Source organism: Vicia villosa, linkage group LG1 (genome assembly GCF_029867415.1).
Source record: "Vicia villosa cultivar HV-30 ecotype Madison, WI linkage group LG1, Vvil1.0, whole genome shotgun sequence".
Taxonomy (NCBI): Eukaryota; Viridiplantae; Streptophyta; class Magnoliopsida; order Fabales; family Fabaceae; genus Vicia; species Vicia villosa.
The window spans coordinates 135,663,803-135,686,688 of NC_081180.1; the positions used below are offsets into that span (position 1 = coordinate 135,663,803).

General features: G+C 30.4%; 1 protein-coding gene and 1 long non-coding RNA gene across 2 annotated transcripts; both read left to right on the forward strand.

Annotated features, from left to right (window-relative positions):
• The first annotated feature begins 6,211 nt into the window (after nt 1–6,211).
• On the forward strand, nt 6,212–7,483 carry LOC131655143 (uncharacterized). The gene is made up of 4 exons (XM_058925050.1): nt 6,212–6,416; nt 6,500–6,749; nt 6,885–6,976; nt 7,146–7,483. The coding sequence occupies exons 1-4, from the start codon at nt 6,212–6,214 to the stop codon at nt 7,481–7,483; spliced, it is 885 nt and encodes a 294-aa protein (XP_058781033.1).
• Nucleotides 7,484–9,336: 1,853 nt separating this feature from the next.
• On the forward strand, nt 9,337–11,992 carry LOC131617574 (uncharacterized). Its single transcript, XR_009288621.1, has 3 exons — nt 9,337–9,720; nt 9,801–9,895; nt 11,586–11,992. It is a non-coding gene; the product is annotated as an uncharacterized LOC131617574 (long non-coding RNA).
• The last annotated feature ends 10,894 nt before the right edge of the window (nt 11,993–22,886 follow it).

A 22,886-nucleotide genomic window follows, 5' to 3' on the forward strand; every position in this document is an offset into this window, starting at 1 on the left:
ACAATTTAATATTAGTTTTAGAAATCGAAACCAGAAAAATATTTAGTTAATTTTTATGCCAAATCGTTATCGAACCTTTCGGTTCAGTGACCTTACATACCAGTATGGTAAATTAGCTAGACATACTATTTATTTCATACACGCAGAAACAATACGGGCAAATAAATTCAAACATTACAATTGATAACAAATATATAAGCATGTAAATAGAAACCTGGAAATTATATGAATACTGAATAATTCTTCAAGTGTTAAATGCTTCAACAGTCCAAAATAACTTCACGTACAAACTGATTCCAGAAATTAAACTAGACTAAAGTGCAATAATCCCTCAATGCAAGAAATAATTGCTTTGTAAAGTGAAATAAAAGGCTAGAAAACAAAAGGGTGTAGTAAAGGGAAAATAGTAACTAATTATGAACTTGCAGAGAACTGAAAATAATAAGAATTGACAGAAGGGAGAGAGCTGGTAATGTCGTAACTGACTTTCTTTTATAGCATACTTGCATGACCTAAATTCCTTAGAATCTAGGAGGCATGACTTGCTTCGTCAATTGGAGGACATGATGGACTTACTGCATGGGATAAAACCAAATAGTAAAATTTTTGATAATTTTTTATGGTGGAGGGATAAATGTGGTTTCTTTGAAAAAATAGTTACTTGTGATTGGACAATTTAGAAATCTATACTTCCAAACAAAATTTAAATGTTTGGTTGGAGACTATAACTTAATAAGCTCCCTACAAAAGTTAAACAAGAAGATGAGTCACTAAATAAAATCAAAATGTTGTATATCTTCTTAATTTGTTTTGTAGAAGAAGAAACATTTGTAGATTTATTCGTGGCCTATCCTTTCGCAATCTAAGTTTGGGGGAAGTTTGTAGGTTGATCAGTATAAAGGCATGGGAGAGAATGACTGAAATGTAAGAAATTTAAGGAAATTCTACAATAACTTAAAGGGAAGAATAAAAAGAAATATGAGATGTTTGTTTTGGTTGTTTGCTTGTTGGTCTATTTGGATTAGAAGGAGTGAGATTTTGTTTAAGGAAATTGTAAAAGGAGTGTAAGTTGTTATAGAGCACACCAAGTTAGAATTCTTGAGAAGGGTTTGTAGTTAGATATAGAGGTCGTAAAGAATAAAATTTCTGCTATTGATTATGTAATCTAGACACTACAAAAAAGAAGCTCACTAGTGACGTGATTTCCATGCCACAAAGTGGAAAATCACGTCACAACACTAAATTTGCGACGTGTTCGTATACGCTGCAGGGGAGTGCGTGGCAACTTAGTTGTGACATGATTTTCACGTCACTGATTAGTGACGTGGAAATCACGTCGCAACATCCTACACAGACACCAACAACCTTTTCTGTTACAGCAGACAAGGCACAGAAAAGGCAGTCAAGGCACAAAAAAATTATGAAAGTATGATACCTTTAGAGAGATAGAAGAATGAAAGTGGAAGTGAGTGGGAATGGAAGAGAGAAAGAAGTTCTGTTTCAGCACAACAACAACGAAAAACATTGTGAATGGGACTGAAAGCATGTTTATATAAGAAAAATAGCAACGTGGAAATCACGCCACAACGTTCCCATGTTCTTTCCACGCCGCTAAGTCCCCAACTGTCAAAACTAATAAAGGAGCTACGACGTGGGAATCACGTCGCAACATTCCCACGTGGAGGCCACGTCGCAACCTCAAACAGTCCCCTGCATTCACTACACGCCCTGCACCTAGTCGACTCAACTTTACAGCTTTTTACTTTGAATTTCACGAAAACACGTTGCGACGTGTAAGACAGGTCACACAGCAAAATTTGAAAATTTTTGAATTCCCTCCATGTGAACGTCTGAGTCTTTTTTATTTTTTTTATTTTAATTCCTAAGTTGCGACGTGGTTGACATACCACAACGTAATTTTTTTTTAAAAAAATCCTGACTTCCCATGTGCTTAGGTTATATTTATTATTTTAATGTTGAAAAAACGTAGTGATATGATAATCACGTCGTTACTGTCCTTTTTTTTTACACATGATTATCACGTCACTAATCACTTCGCAGGGTTAAATTTTTCTTGTAGTGAGAGTCGTGTATCCAATAAAATAATCAAACGTACTTTTTGTAGCGTTGAGTACCTCTTGTACTTTTTAAATAAATTTTTGTTTTTAAGAAAAGTATTGATAGAATTATATTAATAGATGTCCATTGACTTATCTCATATTCCAACAGCTATTAGATAAAAAACAATGGCAGGGTTCTATCCTAACAATCTTTTCTAGGATTAAGCAAATTTTAGATTTTTCTTGTTTTTCCCCTGCATATCCCTTCGCACCCGGCTGCGGGCTATCATAAAAAACACTTCATAATATATTTATCAAGATAGTATAGTAATACCAGTATGATGTTCTTATTTGCCTCAATCTCTCTGCTTTTTTTTTTTTATAAGCGAAATTGGATTAAAAAGCACTAGGGGTGCTTAACCCAAAGAAACAAAATACACAACTTAGAATAGAGTTACCGATCTAACCCACCTCTTAACACAAAGAAAGCTCTCGGGTCTCGGAACCAATCCTCCCTCGAGCCATTACAAAAGTTCCTAAAATAAACTCCCATCCAATCCCAAGATAAAGATTTCAATAAAGATAAACCATCAAAAGAGTCTAAAACTAAGCCATTAAAGATAACATCATTCCTACATTTCCAAATAATCCAACAAAAAAGTAAACCGAAGAACCATCTAAAATCTACACCATACTCCTCTTCTAAGTGATGATCCAACCAACACAACCGGGCTAAAAGCGAATCAACCAAAGAATCATCATGCAAATTTAACCAAAGAAGCAATTTATTCCACCAAAACTTTGAAAAAGAGCAACCAAAAAAAGATGATTGACATCTTCCTCAAAATGTAGACAAAACGGGCACAACAAATCATTTGTATTAACCAAATCATTTGTATTAACCAATCTCTCTGCTACCAATGCAAGTGTTACCAATGAAAGTTTTGCCATCTTTGTTATCACAATTTATTGATTTTTATACTCATAAGCAAAATGCATTGAAGATGCTTTAAGGTTAATAATCATTTTTAGAATTTTTAAGTATCAATTTATGATAAACAAGCACTTGCCACGAACCAATTGCATCATAAAAATTCCTTGTTGGGCATCCCAATACCATAAAGGCTTATACATTTTTGGCCTTTTAGTTGAAAATTTCTTTGCCATGTGCAAAAGTGTGAATAAAATAATAATAGAAGTAACTAGCAGCCTATGATTGCAGCAAACTTAAAATAAATGAGAGGAATGCACGAGTTTGAGTTCTTTACAAGCACCATTATCAAAGGTCAGATGGGTTATGCCTGTTCATTTTCCGACAATGCAACAAATATTATCCTTCATTACCTTCCATTGGTTTGTTAAAGGTGAGACAAACCTTTATTTTAGTATAGACTTTTATTTCCAACTTTATTTCAATCTTAACGAATCTTCTGTCACCACTAACTTTCCTTCCTATTTAAATTCACGTGATCCCAAATGTAAATATTGCGTAGAAAATTAGTTAATCAAATTTACAAAATAATATAGCATACGAGTATGCGTCCAAATTTCTATCTGCGTGTTTTAAACTTATTTCATCGTAAAAATGAGAAGCTATAAAATATAGTTATTTGGCTAAACGCACGTATGTTGGTTTTCCACAGCATAAACAAACAGGTCGATAAGCGTTTTAAGATAAAAAATCGTGATTCACTTTAATTCTTCTATTGATTTAATACATACTTATGGTATGTTGCAAACAAATTTTTGAAATGGATTACAAATACATCTAAAACATGCTTCTACAATTTTAATTCATGTGTCCCATTTTGTATTATGTACAAATTTTATAAGATATATTAATTACATTAATTTTAACAATAAAATAATTTATTTTAATGAATATATTTAATTAATAATAATTAATAAAGTAGTTATATGTATAAAAATATTATAAATAATAATATCTTATTATAAAAAAAATAAATGATTAAATAATCTAAAAGATAAATAGTTTAAACTAAAAATACTACTAATAAAGCAATTATAGTAAAATGGAGGGGAGTATTTTTTTCCTCCACATCTATGACTATATGGTCCTTTCTTAAGTATTACTACTTGTTAAAGTTCATAAAAAGCACACAAACCACTTATTTCTGTTTTTAGCCATTGACATTACTTGTTTGGCACATTGCTTTTTGATTGCAAATTAACCAAGAAGTTATTACAATAGCTCAATGTCATAAGAGTTTTCTAGATAAATAAAAGTCACATTATAATTGCAATGACAATGAATCAAGTAAAATTAAATATTATTTGAAACTTAACTTTACAATTAATTTGTTAGATTTAATTTAAATTGAATAAAAAAATTATTTGAAAATTAAATTAAATTAAATGATTTTAATTTGAATTATACATAATTTGATTTTTTATTTATTTATAAGTTGATTAGTTAATATATATTATGTTTATTTTTAAGCTTAAATATGTTATATTGAGTTAGTCTTTAAAACTCTCCATGTGTATTAAATTAAATATTTTTAAAAAGAATACAATTCTTTTCTCTCATTTTTTCAAACTTATATTTTATCTGCATTAAATTTATGTCCCTTGCCTTAACTTTTGTTTTTTTAATCTCATGTCTGGAACCGTTACATAGAAATTTATCAAATCATTGCTCTATTGGGATCAAAACAAATAGAATGAATTGGAGTCCGAAACTTTTTTGGTTGCTGGTACGAGCATTCAGATTTTGTCCCCTTTGTTACAAAAGTGTGGAATGCAAGCAATATGCAAGGCATGAAGGTTTTTCGGTTCTAAAAAGAGTTGAGAAGGTTAAAAGAAAATTTTAAAAACTTGGAATCGGGGCATCTTTGGGATCCTTAACTTGAATGTAGAAGAGGCAATTAAAGATTTGAATTTGTTAAACCATCAAGTGGCTGCTAAGGGGAGTGTGTTAAAAAGGCTATTTCGAACAAGCGGGTTGGCCACAAATAGGGTGTGGCAAACTTTGCATTACAAGCAATTAATTCTTAGGCTATGTTTGGGAGTTTGGAGGGTAGAGGAAGGGAAGACTTTGAAAAATAAAAAAAAATTGGGTAAAAAAAGAAAAAATATTTTGGACAGGAGGGTTTTTGAGGGTTTGATTTTATTCATAACACCAAAAACCACATAAAATGATAGAACTCAAAAATTGTATTGAAGGAGGATTTTGGAGGGCTTATATAAATTTTTCAAATATCTTTTAGATTGTTATACTATTTTGAAAATTAAAATGTTTGTAATGATAATAATGACTCTTTTATTATTCTAAACAAAATCAATTTTTCAAAAAATGTCAAATATTTTTCTATATTTTTTAAAAAAATTATTTTCGGAAGCCTTCCCCTCCCCTCCAAACTCCCAAACATAGCCTTAGACAAAAATCAAAAGCGTGATGGGTACGAGAGGGTGACTCCAACTCTAAGTACTTTTATTTCGTGATGAAAAGGAATTTTCATCGCAATGGGATAATGGGGCTTAATTCTGATAGGGGCATGCTCAGTCAAGTTGATGAGATCAAATGTGAAATCTTCAGCCACTTTCATCAAAGATTCCTAGAACCTAAGTCTAGTAGATCGAAGTTGCTTGGAGTAGATTTTAAGCACTTAGTTGGGTCAGACATTAATAGTATAGAGGAGCCTTTCATTAGGGAATAAATAAAGGAGGTCGTATAGAATTCCGAAGGTGAGAAAAGTCCGGGTCTTGACGGATTTAATATGAGATTCTATAAGAAGTGTTGGGAGGTTGTTAAGGACAATTTATTCAATTTCATCACGGAGTTTTATTGGAATTTTATCCTGCCCAAAGAGGTCATTGCATCATTCATAGTCCTTATTCCAAAATCGAGTAATCCTCAAGTCTTGAATAACTATCGTCATATTTGCCTCATTGGTGGCGTGTACAAAATTCTAGCAAAAATGCTGGTAGAAAGACTAAAAAAAGTTATAGGAGCTTTGGTTTCACCGTGTCAATCTGCGTTTATTTAGGGCAGACAAATGTTAGATGGGGTATTGGTGATAAATAAGCTTGTGGATTTGGCCAAAAGGAAGAAGAAGGATTGTTTGTTATTTAAATTCGACTTCCAAAAGGCTTACAATTGCGTGGCATGGGAATATTTAAGACATACGATGGGCATAATGGGTTTTGGTTGTAGATGGATGAGGTGGATGAAAGCTTGTGTGATCTCGAGTTCAATGTCGGTTTTGGTTAACGAAAGTCCAACCAAAGACTTTAAGGTGGAAAGGGGTTTGCAAAAGAATATCCTTTGTCCCTTTCCTGTTTTCCTTTTGGCTGAAGGATTAACAGGGATATTGCAGAATGTGATTCGGTTGGGTCAGTTTCGTCCATTCAAGGTATCAAATGACTTAAGTTTCAACTTATTACAATTCTGGATGATACGATAATTGTCGGGGAAGGCTCATGGCATAATCTTTGGACTATCAAAGCTGTGTCGAGGGGTTTTGAACTGGCGTCGAGTGTGTCGATATATTTCAGCAAGAGCAAAGTTATTGACCTCAATCTCAAACAAGGTTTTCTGGAGGCAGCCTCAACTTTTCTAGCATGTGATATTAGCATTGTTCCTTTCCGGTTTTTTGGAATTTTAGTAGGTGCAGATCCAAGGAGACATAACACATGGATGCCGTTTTTGGATAAACTTAGGAACTGGTTATCAAAGTGGAAAGGGAAATTTCTTTCTATTGGTGGATAGGTGACTTTACTAAATTTTGTACTCAACTTCATTCCAGTTTATTTCTTCTCCTTCTATAAGGCTCTTAAGTGTGTTATCCAAAACATTATTAGGATTCAATGGGATTTCCTATGTGGTGGTGATTCAGAGAAAAGGAAAATGGCGTGGATTAGTTTGTGGCTGGTGTGTAAACCGAAGGATCAAGGTGGGTTAGGAGTAAAACATTATGAAATATTTAATCTTTCTCTCTTGAGCAAGTGGAAATGGCGTATGTTTAACGAATTCAATTTTCTATGGTCGGGTTTGTTGTTGTTGAGATACAGAGATATTAAATAAAAAATGCTTGATGATGTTAAGTTGTTGGTTAACATAAGTGATTCTCTATGGTGGAGACATTTTGACTCTTGTCGGTGTTTTGGAAAACAAAGATTGCAACTGGTTCTCAAATAAAATTTCTTGTAAAATTGATAATGGTTATTCTATTGAATGTTGGAGAAACAAATGGCTTGGTTCTTCTTCTTTTAGAAGGTTGTTTCCACTCATTTTTACGAGAGCAGCACATGAGAAGCACAAAGTTTCAACCATGGGAGATTGGGCGGATAATGCGTGGATTTTGGTTGTGAAGCTTCAGGAAGATAGGCTGCTTCAGGTGGATGAGGAAGCTCAACTGGAATCTCTTTTGTCTATCTTACAGGATGTACAGTTAAACTGACAAGTGTATGATTCATTTGTCCTGTGGAGGAACAAACATGGATTCTCAGTAAAAAGCAACTATCAAGTAATACAAGCAGTGTCTGAAATTGATGTGTAGATGGATGAAAGCATTATTCATCTATTGGATATGCTTTGGATCACAAATGTGCCTCGTAAAATACTTATTTTTGGTTGGAGGTTGTTGCAGAATCGGTTGCTAACCCGCGTAGCTTTGGCAAACAAGGGCATCATCAATGGATCCCACAATTTAGTTTGTCCCTTTTGTTTTGCTGTTGAAAAATATTTACCCCACCTTTTCTTCAATTTTATGCTGACTTTTCAAGTTTGGGAACATATTTACAAGCGGTTGGATATGCAATTTCAATTCTAGCTTGATGTCTCGGGTACTAACTTCAGCAGTTTCAGTTTTATGCTCAAAGGTAGAGTGCAAAAGAACATTCGTCTGTTAGTTTGGATTGCGGTCCGTTGGACAGCTTGGTACAAAAGCTGACACGAGAATACCTCAAGATATGTTGATTTAATTGATGACTTTTAAGAGGAGTTATCATAAAATGACAAACTTTTTTGACAGAGAAAGTCAAATCTAATCTTATTAGTTTGACATATTTAAAAACTCCTACAATGGACTGATATAGGCAAAGGTCGTGAAATACGTATGTTCCATTTTTTTCTTAACTTATAATGGCTTAGTATGGATGTAGAGATACATCAATTATGTCTACTCTTGACAAAAGATCTTTCACATACTTAGATTGTGAGAGTAACAAGGAACCATTTACCTAATAAGTGAATTCCATTCATAAGAAGTAAACATGCTTTCCTAGCTTCTTGAGAGTAAACTTGACATGGAGTTTATTAATGAGATCATATACTAACTTTGATGAAAATTGTAAATGAAGAGAGAATGATCACACATATTATGATTGATATTATATTAAATTTGAGTGTGTATTATATCCTTTTCTATCAATTGTACAAATGTTAATTGTAACACCCTAAACTCCAAGCGCTTAATTTATAAAAACATACAAAAATAATTACTCAAAAATGGTGCTACATTTTCTCAGCATAAACATATTTCTCGACATAGAGTAAGATAGCAGCGAAATTAAACAATTAAAACACGTCTTCTTTTGTCTCATAAAATAAAATCAACTATATTTAAATCATGAATCAAATAACATCAACAACTCGCAGAAAAATTTGGAATAATTCCAAACCAAGTGTTACGCTATCAGAGCAACACACAGAAACTAAACAATGCAAAAAATAATGAACGAAGAAGGCCAAATATGCCAACTTCCAACATAAGCAACATCCAATGCTCTTCAGACCACTACAACATTTGTGGTCTCTAGCAACACTTTTTAATGCAACAAGTAACAATTGTTGCCAAAAAAGTATTTCTGGCAACATATTGCGAGCGATGCTAATAATGTTCTCACAACAACTTATAAATGTTCCCTAAACTCTTTTGGAGACGTTTTTTAAATGTGCTTACGTTATCATTTTGGTAATATTCGATAAATGTCCCCTTAAAGACTTGTGGGGACATTTTTTTATTGTTGTACTATAGGCTAAATTTGTTAATGTTGCATACAAATTTAATATTAATAAAGATCTAGATTCTAATTTTATATATATATATATATATATATATATATATATATATATATATATATATATATATAAATTTTTTATTTTCAGAATTAAAAGGTTAATTTTATAGAACAATTATTACTAATTTCTATTATAAAAATATGTTTAAAAAAAGTAGATGATAAAAAAATAAATTTTTTAAATAGAGATATCATTCATTATTATTATTATTCTTAGTAAAACGATAGAAAGATAAAAAATTGATACCCAATTTTTTTCAAAGGAGTTTCATCATGTGACTGTATGACCTTTGAAACTATCTTGCACTAACCATCGTTTTAACCCTTGTTCAACTTCCATGGTAACCGAATCGATTTTCCATCATTCTAACCTATATTGAGTTTCTCCTCTCGGATTGATTTTTCTTCCCCAAATAATTTCCCCCCAAATCGCTTTTCCCCAATCCAAATAGATTGTCTCTTCTGCTTTTTCGTTTTGAAGTGGTTCCCTCCGCCGTATCGTTTTGGGGTTCGCTACCCAAATTGTTTTCCCTTCCACAAATCGTTCTATTTCTATATCAATATCTCTAAAAATTTATGGTTCTCCTCTTTTGTTATATACTTTGTCCCTGATTCGGTAATAACGAAACCTTTGATTTTTTTTTATATTAATTTGTGTCATATTTGTTAATTGTTATTGTTTTCTACTTGATTTAGATGTTAGAACAATGATTGAAGTAAGATTGGATTTCAGGAACTGTTTAGGCACTCTGGTTTTTCTGCGTTCTTTATGATAACTTTACTTTGTTCAGGTATTGTTTTTAATTTACAAGATATTATTTATTTGATTGAGCCAAATTTTGTATCTTTCACAATATTTTTGGGTTCTTGAGTTGTCCTTCATTGAAATGTTCAATAGTTATGCTTTATATTTTTTGGTTTGGGTAATCAAATTTTGTGTTCTTGTGTTGTCCTTCATTGAAATGATTAAATAGATTGAGTTTGTTTATATTTTACTTGAAAATGAGAATTTGTTCGGACTTGTATGCTAAATATGGATTTAGACTTAAAATGACTAGCTTGAACTGAATCTTGAGTTTTGAAGGATGATCACCAATTAATTAGCAGACCAGTCCTGTTAATTATAATAAATTCTTGTATGTGTTGGTTCTAGGAAAATTGGAGAATTCGCAATACATTTTCTCATTTAATTTGTCTATGAAAACTGGGGATGCTCCCAGCCGTGTTTCGAATTCAATCTCACTATTCTGGTCGTTTTAACTGAATCAACCATCTACCCCGTGTTAGCGCGACCTGCCTTGGTTTTCTTTGTTGTGTCAATCTGTGCCGAGGTAACAGCCTTGGTTTTCTTTGTTGTGTCAATTTGTTCCTGATCTCAGCATACCTCTGTTTCAGAACATGTTGACACTGGATAATATGGTGAACAATCATTGAACTCATATACCATGGAACTTTTTAGTCCTGGATAAATAGGAAATAAGGAAGTGGGTCTAGTTATTGTTTACAATTAACTTGAAATGTTTGCAGCTATATAATTTTCAATTTTATCACTGCCATTTGCTCTCAGCAAGCAACATATAATTAAGATTATTTCTGCTGAAAAATTATAATTGCTGCATATTCTCCGTTTTAGTTGTACTTGCATTATAAATTGCATATTTCTATGAATAAATTTATAAATACCTGTAGCTGCAGTTGAAGCTAACAAAGAGGAACATTGCATTAAAAGATTCAAATTTGCATATAAGTTTTCATAGCATGAAAACTTGGGATAGTATGGTATTGTAGAAAAATCACAGGAAACGATGTGGACCCCACACAGTCAACTGTATAACTCAATATTGGTCTTCCTATTTCCAAAACCAAAATTAAAGAATTGTCAATTGGTGTTGAAAAATAAATTATAGACTAACTTTTTCTAAATATCACACAGGATATGAAATATGGATTCACTCCCACCACTAAAAATATTTATAATCTCATGAAATAATATATAGTTTATATCTATATTTATGAGTGGCAGTGATTTTCTCCTTCAATCCAAATGTCTTATGTTGTGAGTACTGTTTTTTTTTTAATTTGAGGAACTTCATAGTTTATGAATTGATTTAATAATCATTAATAAACTTCAAAAAATTAACTAGTATAAAAAATACAAAAGAATCCTTTGTACTTAAGCATAAAATGGAGATATTCATACCGTATATTAAAATATTAATTTTTCCATTTTTATGTAATATCCAAACCACCCCTTAATATTAACCTTGTTTATTTATATTTTTAGTTAAATGTCCTTTTTGTCTTGTTTTCTACTATCATATGAGAATTCTATCTTTTTTTTTTCTCTCAGCATCACATGAAATGTATATAATATTGTTTTAGTTCAATCTTTTATGATTTATCCATTCACTTTTTAATTTTTTTAGAGTACTTAATACTTATAGGCTTACTCTTATACTTGATTTCTTTTTTGTAAACCAGAAGGATTGAGTGAAGTTGCCTCGAAACGATCAATGTTACAAGGATGGTGTTAATCACTTTCTAAATATTGGATTCACCAAAAAAATAGTTGAAGAAAACAAGATTTTGTGTCCTTATGTTTTATGTTGCAATGATAGTTGGGAAAAAAAGATGGAAAATATGACCAATTATGAAGCAAAGTATTTTTAAAGGATACTCAGAGTGGATTTTACCATGAGATGGAAGACTTTTTTATATAGATGTATTTTGTAAGCTTGTATTAAGCATTCAACTTTCAAATAGTTGTCTTTTATCATTTTAGTAGTTAGTCTCATATTTTAAAGTATTAAATTTTACTAAATAATATTAGACAATTTACTTACTATATTACTTTTATTTGAATTAATTTATTTGAATTAATGTGTGAACTCAACTTTGTTAATACAATTTTTGTGACAAATTTTCAAATTAAATTATAATTGATTTTATTTTGTTAAAAAGATAGTGTTACATATTAAAAGAAAATGAAAAAAAGTTTATAATATGGTAACATAAAAAAATGTAGCCTTAAATGTTTCATAATTAAAGGGGACGTTTTATGATTGTCCCTAGATACAACAACAGTTATAGAGTGTTGCCATAGATGCAGCAGAAAAGCGACCCCTGTTCCCTGTAGTTTAGGCGACGCTTAGTAATAGTGTGCCCAAAGAGTGAAGAAAGCGTTGACACAAACAATAGGCAACGCTCGCATAAGAGACATTTGAAAATCGTCCCCTTTTCTCTAAGGCAACGCTTTCAGCATGTATGGCAACAATTTTTAAGTGTTGCAATAGGCAATAAATGTTGTAGTGGACCTTACCATTATATATGTATCACAAGCGTAAAGAACAACACAAGAAAACAAATAGGGGGTGAGAATACATTCATATATGTTAACTCTCCATGAAACAACAAGGATAGATCATATAGAATATTCACCCACTCATACAATTCATCCACAACAACTATCAATCACAAATGCAATTTATGTATAAAATGTACTCGTCTACTCTACTCCAATATGTGTGGTGCAAAAATTCGGATATTCAGAGGTATATTACTGAACCATCCAACATCACAAGGTCAATTCCATCACCGTTGGACTATCATTGCAAAGGCCAAGTCCATCACCATATGACTATCATCGCAAGGCCAAGTCCATCACCATAGGACCATCATCGCAACCTAAACTGCAATATATGATGCATGAACAACACAACAACACCAACATCTATAATCCTCATCATTAGTTCCTCTAGAACCTAAAACTCAATCAATAATTGTCTCATAACATCAACATCATAATCCCTCCTTATGAGGTATTCATCAATTCAACCAATCACAACAATTAAAAGTTCTTTCATCATTATTAATCATCACATAACATGACATAATTAGTAAAATATTAAATTCATGTCCTTAACTGCCCATTTAGATTCATAGGACATTACCATGAGGTAGTCCTACGCTCCAGCTTTCTAACGCTTCAAACCGCACCTCAATCGGAGTCACAAAACTTGAGTTATGGGAAAAATAGGGGAACCAATCGATTGCTGCAGGGGACCAATCGGTAGTTCAGAACATTCTGTTCAATATTTTTTACTTGAAGCAAGGAACCAATCAATTATTATAGGGGACCAATCGATTTCCACCTGGAACTTTCTAAAAAATATCACTTCTAAACTCATCTTCTTTAACCTTTAACCATTCCAAACCATATACAATCATATTATAACATGCCTAAGTATTTCACACCATGAATTGAACATCATACATCAATTACATAACAATGAACACATCATACTACTGAGATTAATCAAGCTCATCAAATCAAAACATATCAACATGAACATCAAACTCATAAATACTCATACAGATTTGCACAAAAATCAATTATTAACAGAGCACGAATTTCACATCATAACATAGCAATCAAGAGAGATTTTTCCCAAACCATCTCAAGATTCACAAAACTCATCAATAGAAGCAAATAAAAAGGGAAAAGTGAAAGAGGATAAGAAATTCTCTCTATCCTTCATGCTTAAATACCTATAGTATGAACAGTTCCCCCTTACCTCGAATTCACAACAAGTTTCAAGTTACAGCAATGAGATCTCTCTCTTCTCCTACGTCTTATTTTGTTAGGGTTCTCTCATAAATAGCTTATTCTTCCAAAACAGCTCCAAACTCTAATTTCCTTCTCTATTTAAACAAAATCCTACAATTTTTATTAATCCATTAACTTCCCTCAACTCTCACTAATTCCACCTCTCCGCCTTAATTCTAATTAAATTTTGTTTTCTAGCTAACTCTATTAATTTAATTATATAAAATCATAATAATTCTAATAAAACTCTATAATCTCAAAAATTCTAATTAAATTAAATTAAGCACTTTAAATTCAGTTAAAAATATTAATTAAAAAATCAAGGTGTTAGAGTAATCATTTAATATAATTTAGTATATTGAGTGCACATACTATTGAATTAATTATAAATCAAATCACACTTGTAAAAAATTCCCATTATCTCTAACAAACTTATATCAACCTATATATTGTTGAACATGTGACTCCATACATAAGAAGCGGATGAATTTTGGAGATTTAAAAAACGTTAGCTTAAAACAAAATTATTTGAAATATTAGAGTTCAAATATATTTTATAAAATGAATGAATTAATAGACAGTGTGAAATAAAGGGAAATAAAATTACTGGAAAGTAAAAGAGATAAGGAAGAAGAAATAATACTAGAGAATCATATAGGTTCGACCTTAAGGTGGCGTACTCTTGTCCCCAAGAATTATTCTTTAGAGTATCTAATAAACTTGAGAGCTTTTAGAAGGATGTGCTCACAAACCTCCTTATTCAAAGAAATGAAGTTTTCAACCTAACTTCTAACTAAATAGCGAATAAGGCTTAGAGTGGTTAGTCTCCAAACCAAATTGAGATTTTTTACGAGATCATCTCGAACCAAGACAGAGTTTTGAGTTGACTATCCTCTGAACCGAACCACGATTTTACACGTGCTGGCCACAAATCGAAATGAGATTTTTACCGGGTTGATCTCGAATCTACTGAGATTTTACACCATGGTGAACTTAGAAACCAAAAGAAATTTTAACCGGGATGATCTCGAATCAATAGAGCCTTTATCCGGGCTGAGCTAAAAAATTGGAGATTTTCATTGGTTAATCTTCACGAACTAAAAGAGATATTTTTCTTCAAGACGAAAATCACGAACCAAGCAGAGACTTTCTCAGAGAATCCCCCATAGATACAAGAGTTTTTAAGCAGTTAACCTCGCAACCAAATTAACAACTTCCTACTAAAGAATTATTTACACAAGAAAAAAAATATATGTTTGGTATAAATCTATGGCTAAAAATATGTGAGATAAATAAGATATTTAGAAAGATGATGAGAGAAATGAAAAGTGAAGTTTATTCTCGTTTCTGAATATGAAAAAATGATAGAAAAGCTCTCTATTTATAGATCAAAGCGTGGTATAAATTTGGAAACAATAAATGAGTCAAATCAATGCTCTAATTGATTAGGCTAATCGATTAGACATCCTAAATAGTCTATTGTTAAGGCCACAAATGAAAGATTTTGATATACAGTTGTTACCAGCCATTAAGAGATTGTCCCAATCAATTTTAAACTCAACTAAGCATGATCTAATTGACTAGGTTAAATGTCTAATTGATTATTTAGTTAGAAAATATCTTCTAATCAATTAGACATTTTTCTAATCAACTGACTAGGCTTAAAATACTTTTTTTCACTTAATTAAAATATGAGAGGTTCTTAAAAGTTTTTAATGTGTGTGATTTAGCCATAGTTTTTTCAAAATTACCCTTGTGTCTTTACAAGACACCAGTCACTCAGACAGACACGACCAGACAAGCTTTAACACTTCCTCTCTTTCACAACTCTTAAGTTTCCAGTCTTAACACCATTATCTTTTAGTTTAGCATTATAGAAGAATCTTTAGTTTTTTTTCGATAAGGCTTGATATTTCTTCATGTTGATTATCATCATCCGAAGGTTTGAGAGATTAAACCACCAATGATTCTTGAAACCGAAGTCTTCACTTAAAAGTCGTTTGACCACAATGTTGATTTTATTAGATGCATTGATCTTCAAAAGCATAATGGAATAAGTTGATAAATTATCTTACGCATCTTTGACCGCTAGCTATCTTTAACAAATACTTGACTTCACTAGTTATTGTTTGATATTAAATGTTATCATCATCAAAACTAAAGAAATACTTAATTAACTTACAACTTTTACAATCACTTAAAGCATAGCTACATTACATATAGATCCGCACTTATCATACATCTCTATTAGAAACTATGAAAATTTTCATGTTAAATTTATGTTGAATTTTGAATTGAACATATTCTTATTTAGTCAAATTGCATTGTTCAACACAATTCGTTTCAAGAGCTAAACTTATAATCAATGGCTTAAAATAAATAAATCAGTTTTATGATAACAAAATCAATACCCTTGATTTGTTTTAATTAAATTATCATCCTTTGTCGTTAACATTCATGTACGGGCACGTGCATGCTAGCTATGTAAACATTCTATTCATTTAAAAAACATGAATGATTATGCTACGTTTGGTTCTATATAATTATTTTCGTGCTAAATTTTTCAATTTTTTATAGTCATCATCATCACTAGAAATGATGTGTTATGCCAACAAAATTACCAACATATGCAATTAAATCGAAACCCTGTTTTGTAATGTTTTATTCTCAGAAATGATTTCACAAACATTAAAAAAATTGAATTTTCTATAATAAAGTTGACCTTCAAAATCTCTAATTATGAAGATTTAAGAAATAGTAAGTCAAAGGAATTCATGAGGGATCATATAGAATATAGTATTGACCAATGAAGACTAACTTTTACATATATAAATGGCCACTATACTCGAGTATTTTAAAGCTTATTGTTTTCTTTATTTAAATTGGATTCATAATTTTTGAAACAGGTAACCTCACAAACAAAACCAACAAATGAATAAGAACACAATAATCGATTTATAAACTAGGAAATAGGTGGACCAAAAATGACATGGCCCCTCAAACCTAATATAATATAATATCACTTATCTTAATGCTTCTCTATCTCCTAGAGAAGTGGGTTCGTGTCTTCATGATTATTCCAATAAAATTATTAATATTTGAACTATATTTGTGATTGATATTTGTTTGGTTCTTAAAGCCTTGTTTATTTTAGATTTATTTTAGGTTTATTTGAAAATTATTTTCAAAAATCATTTTCATGAAAAATAAATTATATGTTAAAATTAAAATAATTATTTTAATTTTAATTTGTGAAAAAATATCTTTAATAAAATAAAATATAATTTACATTGTTTATGCTTTTTCAACCGGAAAACTTTTTTAAGATACATATTTATAACTAAAAAGTTTTTAAACCCTGATTCAGATATATTTTTTAAAAATATTTAGAGAATAATCTTATAATTTTTTTTATTAGGAATATTTTAGAAAATCTAAAGTAAACAAATTAGACAATTTCTTTGCCCAAAAATTGAATTATAGCTTCCGCTCAATTTACATTATGATGTATTTTTATTAGATAATAATGTGAAAATATTTTAAACCGTGTATATATTTTTATGTTTCCTAATTGAAACTAAAAACTTATGGAGATTAAAATGAGTTTCAGTTTTGATGCGGTAGAGTGAGTTCCTAATACGGCAAGATAACATTCTAACGCTTAAGTTAGTGAATGGGTGAGAAAATAGTAGAAGTGTGTGAATGATAGAATATATGAAATGATGTTTGTTAGACTTTATATAGTGTGGACGGTTAGTGAAGGTGTATGAAACACAAGAAATGAGAGGTTTGAATTGGATTTTAAGGTTTAAAATCAATTTCTTCCCAAATCAAAATGCAAGAACACAAGAACAAAAATAAATAATACAATTATTTTTATCCTGGTTCAATGTTAACGAAGTTATTCTAGTCCACCCGTCAGTGTGATTTTGCCTTATCAACAAGGACTTAATCCACTATAACCAAATTGATTACACAACCACAATAAAGTCTACTTGTCAATATTGCAAACCACAACAAAGACTAACAATCACTTGTTGCAAAGCACGGAGACTACCCGTCAATGTCTTCTTGGGAATTCTGACAAAAGCCCTAGTCTCTCAAAGAACTTTCAACTTCACTCGTTGAATACAAAGGTTTGTGTTTACAGAGTTACTTCTTGAAAGTAGATTACACAAATTTGAAATACAATCAAATAACACAAAAGTGTTAAGCAAATATCGAACAAAAGCTCACTTGCTGCAAGTTAACAAACAAAAGTTTACTTGCTTACAAAACTATACAACAAAATGATCGGAGTGATTTTAACATCATTTCAGCATAAGTTTTGTAAAGTTAATTAATGTTCTACTTCGTCAGCTTCTTCAATCTTCCAAGTCTTCATTTTTTAGCTTAACAAAAGAAGTCCGTTGAATGGTAGAATTGGAAGATTTAATTTCAGCTATATGTTTCCTATGGTCAGTGACAGAGTGGTAGACAAGTGGTGCAGTAGTACTGACCTAGCGCCATCCAACGCGGGTAGTGGAAGAGTATATACCATACCACGCACTATTTTCTCACGTGAATCCAAATTTGATATTTATCTTCTAATCTTTATAGGCTTCAGATATTAAATGTTGAAGCATGTTTAGAAGAACCAAAACATTGAGTCACCAAAACCTAAGTCTTCAGAGTCTTCGAAACTTGTTCAAACAGAACCTTGTGTTCAGAGTCTTTAGCACTTGGTCTTTTGAAAATTTTCAGAACTTGTTCAAACAGAACCTTGTCTTCAGAACTTCAACACTTGGTCTTAAAATCTTCAGAGCCTAAGTTTTCAGAGTCTTCAGAACTTGTTCATCCAAAACCTTCTCTCCAGAACTTCAGCACTTGATCTTCAGAAGCTTTGTCTTTAGAATCTTCATAGCTTGTTCTTCTAGAACCTTGTCTTTAAAATCTTCAGAACTTGGACAACATAATTTCAGAGTTAGAGGAGGCCCCAAAAGCTCTTTCATGACAGTCTCGATCAGAAGCTCTATCACAAACGTTCATCAGAACCGTTGTTATAGAAGCATTATAGAACTTGATTAACCAATGAGATGCCACACCAGGAGTCAGACCAAATGCATATATGAAGAGGGGTCAAATTACACCCGAAGAGTTACACCACGAATTAGACTCGCTCGTAACTTCATTTCGAATAAATATTTTTTAAAATCAACCGTTGGTTTGAAACATAATATCATATAGATCATACCTATAAAGTTTGAGATTAATCTAGAATGATTTACTATGGAGAGGATATGTGTTGGATTATAAATTAGGGGTGTTCAAAACCAAACTGGCCCAATACAAAATCGTAAAACCGAACTAAACCAAACCGAAACCGCAAAAAATCGCATTTGGTTCGGTTGTGTTTGAGCCATCTTTTAACAAAACCGCGCGGGTCGGTTCGGTTTGCGGTTTGTAATTTACAAACCAAACCGAACCAAACCACATTACATTACAACCAACATTCACTTAACCCACATCCAACCCAAACTCAAACCTATTATGCCTTAACCTTACGATTACGAATGATTTTCCCTTCCTTACACTAAAAATTTTAGTTTAAGTCTTCTCAAATCTCACATAGTGATATCGCGCCTTTTGTCATCTTCTTTTCCAAGTACATGTCACATTTTCTTCTCTAGTCTCTCATCTCTTAAGTTCTTTCTTTTTCATCTTATTATTTTTATTCTACTGTTCTCTCTTTCAATTACATTTTTAATGCTCCCCTTATTCTCTAATCTCTCATCTCTTTTACTCTTTCTTTTTCATCTTCTCTAATTTTTCACTCCTCTTTTTTCTATTTCATTATAATGTTTTTGATATTGTTTTAAGTCAATATTTTATGTTTTTTATTCCTCTTTTATCTAATCTTATTTATGTATATTAAATGGAAAGTTATTGTCCAAATATGATAAATTTTGTTGTTATTTGATAGCGTATAAATGATTAAATACAAAGCTATGTTGTCATCTATATGTATGTATGGCTCAATAATTATTTTTTTAAAAATCGAACCAACTGAACCAATCCAAATTGTATTGATTTATCTGGTTTTATTTTTAAAAGCCAACCAACCAAATCAACCGCACAATTTTTACTCTTACGATTCAAATAATTTTTTTATGTAAAAATCGCCTAAACCGCACCGTAAACACTTCTACTTTAAATCAATAAAAATTAAAATATATTTTAATAAAAACAAATAGATATTAAACACTCTGTCGTAACTATCTCTACAAAAATATCAAAACATTCCACAGTGGAGGCCACAAAAAACCAAAAGCATAAAATAGAAACCCAGACTTAGCATAGGAAAAGCAAACATATTGGAAATGTATTGCTCGCACATACACATCACAAGAAATTGACCTATGAAAAGAAAAAAAACTAATATTATTGTTTAGTTCTAATACAGAGCTAATTTTAATTTGTAATCTTAATTTCAAAGTATATTATTTTATGGTTTTCACAATGAGTCATCTGTTTAATAATGTTTCTAATTAAAAGTGAATGATATTTTAATTTTTTTAATTAATAAGTTAATTTTATTTTAATTCTCTATTTCCTTACTTCATAAGATTAATCTTATTATTTTAAATTGAAATAGTTTTAATCATTATATTTTTACACTTAAAATTGATGATGCATTTTTTAAATAATATGTCATTTACTAAACATGACAAGTTATTTAAACTGAAGATCATAGAATTTTAAAAATAAAAAATATAAATTATATTTAATTTAAAATTAGGCACCCTATCAAATTTTGACATTTAAAAATGAGAAAGGCTCAAAAAACTTTTATATATATATATATATATATATATATATATATATATATATATATATATATATATATATATATATATATATATATATATATATATATATATATATCTGTAAAAATAAAAATAGCACTTACACGTCATTATAAAATAAATATATTATTAATTTTGAGTATGTTTGATTCCGACAAAATCTGTTTGAAATAAAAATAAAAATTATTTTTATTAAAATAGATGAACAAAATTGTAATTAAACTTAATTAATATTAATTGTATTTTCAAATGTACTTTCTAATGCTTTTAAATTAACATTTATAATTTGTAATGAGGCTAGTAACTAATATATTTATATTTGATAAAAATATATATTTCTTAAATTAGTATTCTCTCTATTCTATTTATATAGTTTTTAATTCATAGTATAAAATGATTAATAAAACCATTCATTTAAAAATGAATGAAATAACAAAATTTCTTTTACATAAGTGGTAGCAATAATGAATTATAAGAGTATTTTAAATGATATAGTAGTATAAATAGCATTAATTAATTTAAAGTAATTATAAAAACATGAAAAAAGGAATCAGAATATAAAAACTCGCCAATTGATTGCTATAGAGAAAAGTAGGGGTGGCAAAACGGGCCAGGCCCGCCGGGTCGGCCCGTTTGACCCGCCATTTTGGGCGGGCTGGGCTGAGGTTTTCGGCTCGGTGCCTTAAGTTGGCCCGCCCCGCCTAACCCGCTTAAAAAATCGGGCCGAGGCGGGGCGGGGCGGGTTTTGCCCGCGGGCTTTTTGTTAAAAAAATTAATTTTTATTTAGAATTAAAATAACTTCAACTATAAAAACAACACTCTTCTCTTATAATTATATTGATTGGATTCTATTCTAAATTATTATACATACAAATTGAATTATAATTGTAGCGTTCTTTCTATAACTTTCTAATACATGTGTTGATTGGAAAAGCTTGAAATAAAAGAACAGTTGTATAACATGCATAATTATTAAGTTTGCATAATTATTAAGTTGTTAATACATTAGCTCACATGTTTTCTTTAGAAAAAGATATTGATTTTAAGAAAAAGAGGGATTTGATGAGTCTATAAGTGTGACAAATTTTAGATTTAACTATTAAGGAATCGCTTAATATAAAAGTTTATTAAGGAATCGCTTAATATAAAAGTTTATATGAAGTAATTACTAATTAGTGAGAAAGTTAGGTGTTGATATTTTATGCACTACTATTTTATGCACCGTGATGTATTATGCGGTGTAATTGTTATCACTGTCTGTTTTATGTAAATTCTTAATTGGGTTTCTTAGTAGTTAGATTTTAAATAGGATTAAAGTGATATGTATTATTTATTTATTTATTTTGATACGCTTTTTTATTGTGATTGAGTTTATTTTGTTATTTTTTTTGTTATAATTGATCTTTATTTGTTTTATTTTTTGAACTCTTTAGACTTAAGATATGTTGAAGTTATATTGTGCGTTTTTAAAAAAACTAGTAACTAACCCGTGCGTGTGCACGGGTTCTGGTATGGAACGCACGTTCATTCATTTCAGATGTATAATTGGTATTATAAAATATATATTATTCAAAATTATGTAGGGTTTATAATTTTGCTATCTCCGCACGGGTACTGGTTTGGCCTGGACCGGATATACCAGATAAATTGTGTGTATCTTCTAAGATCGAGAAGTATTTCATGCAACATCGTTAAGATATATTTTTATTGTGGAAAAGCAAAACAAAATAAATGTTCAAAGATAATGATATAAATTTAAAATTAGTTGAAAATATTAAGTTTAATAAATGAGATGAATAAATATTTAAAATTAAAATTAGTTAAAAATCAATAGAAACATAATTTAGGATAACTCACATAAAAAATACGTATTTAACGGGACGCGCATTTATTTCAGATTTACATTTTTTTAATAGAAAAATGTCTGGTACCGTGAAAAATAATAATTAAATGTATATAAAAATATCTGGTACCCGTGAAAAAAATAATAAAATGTATAGAAAAATATCTAGTACCCGTGAAAAAAAATTAAATATTTTAGTCAATAATTTCATATTCCCATTAATGTTCAATAATTTGATCAGTAATTTGACAGTCTCGTTAATATTCAATATTTTGATCAAACATTTTGTGCTCCCGTGTGGTACGCTCATTTGTTTTAAATGGTTTATTTTACATAGAAAATTAAATAAGATAGTTAAATAAAATTATATGAAAAAATAAATATGAATATATGAAGGAAAACTAATACGCTCATTTGTTCCAAAAATATAATAAAAATAAAATGAGATTTTTTTAAAAGATATAATAAATCGGTGCCTATAATTCTTT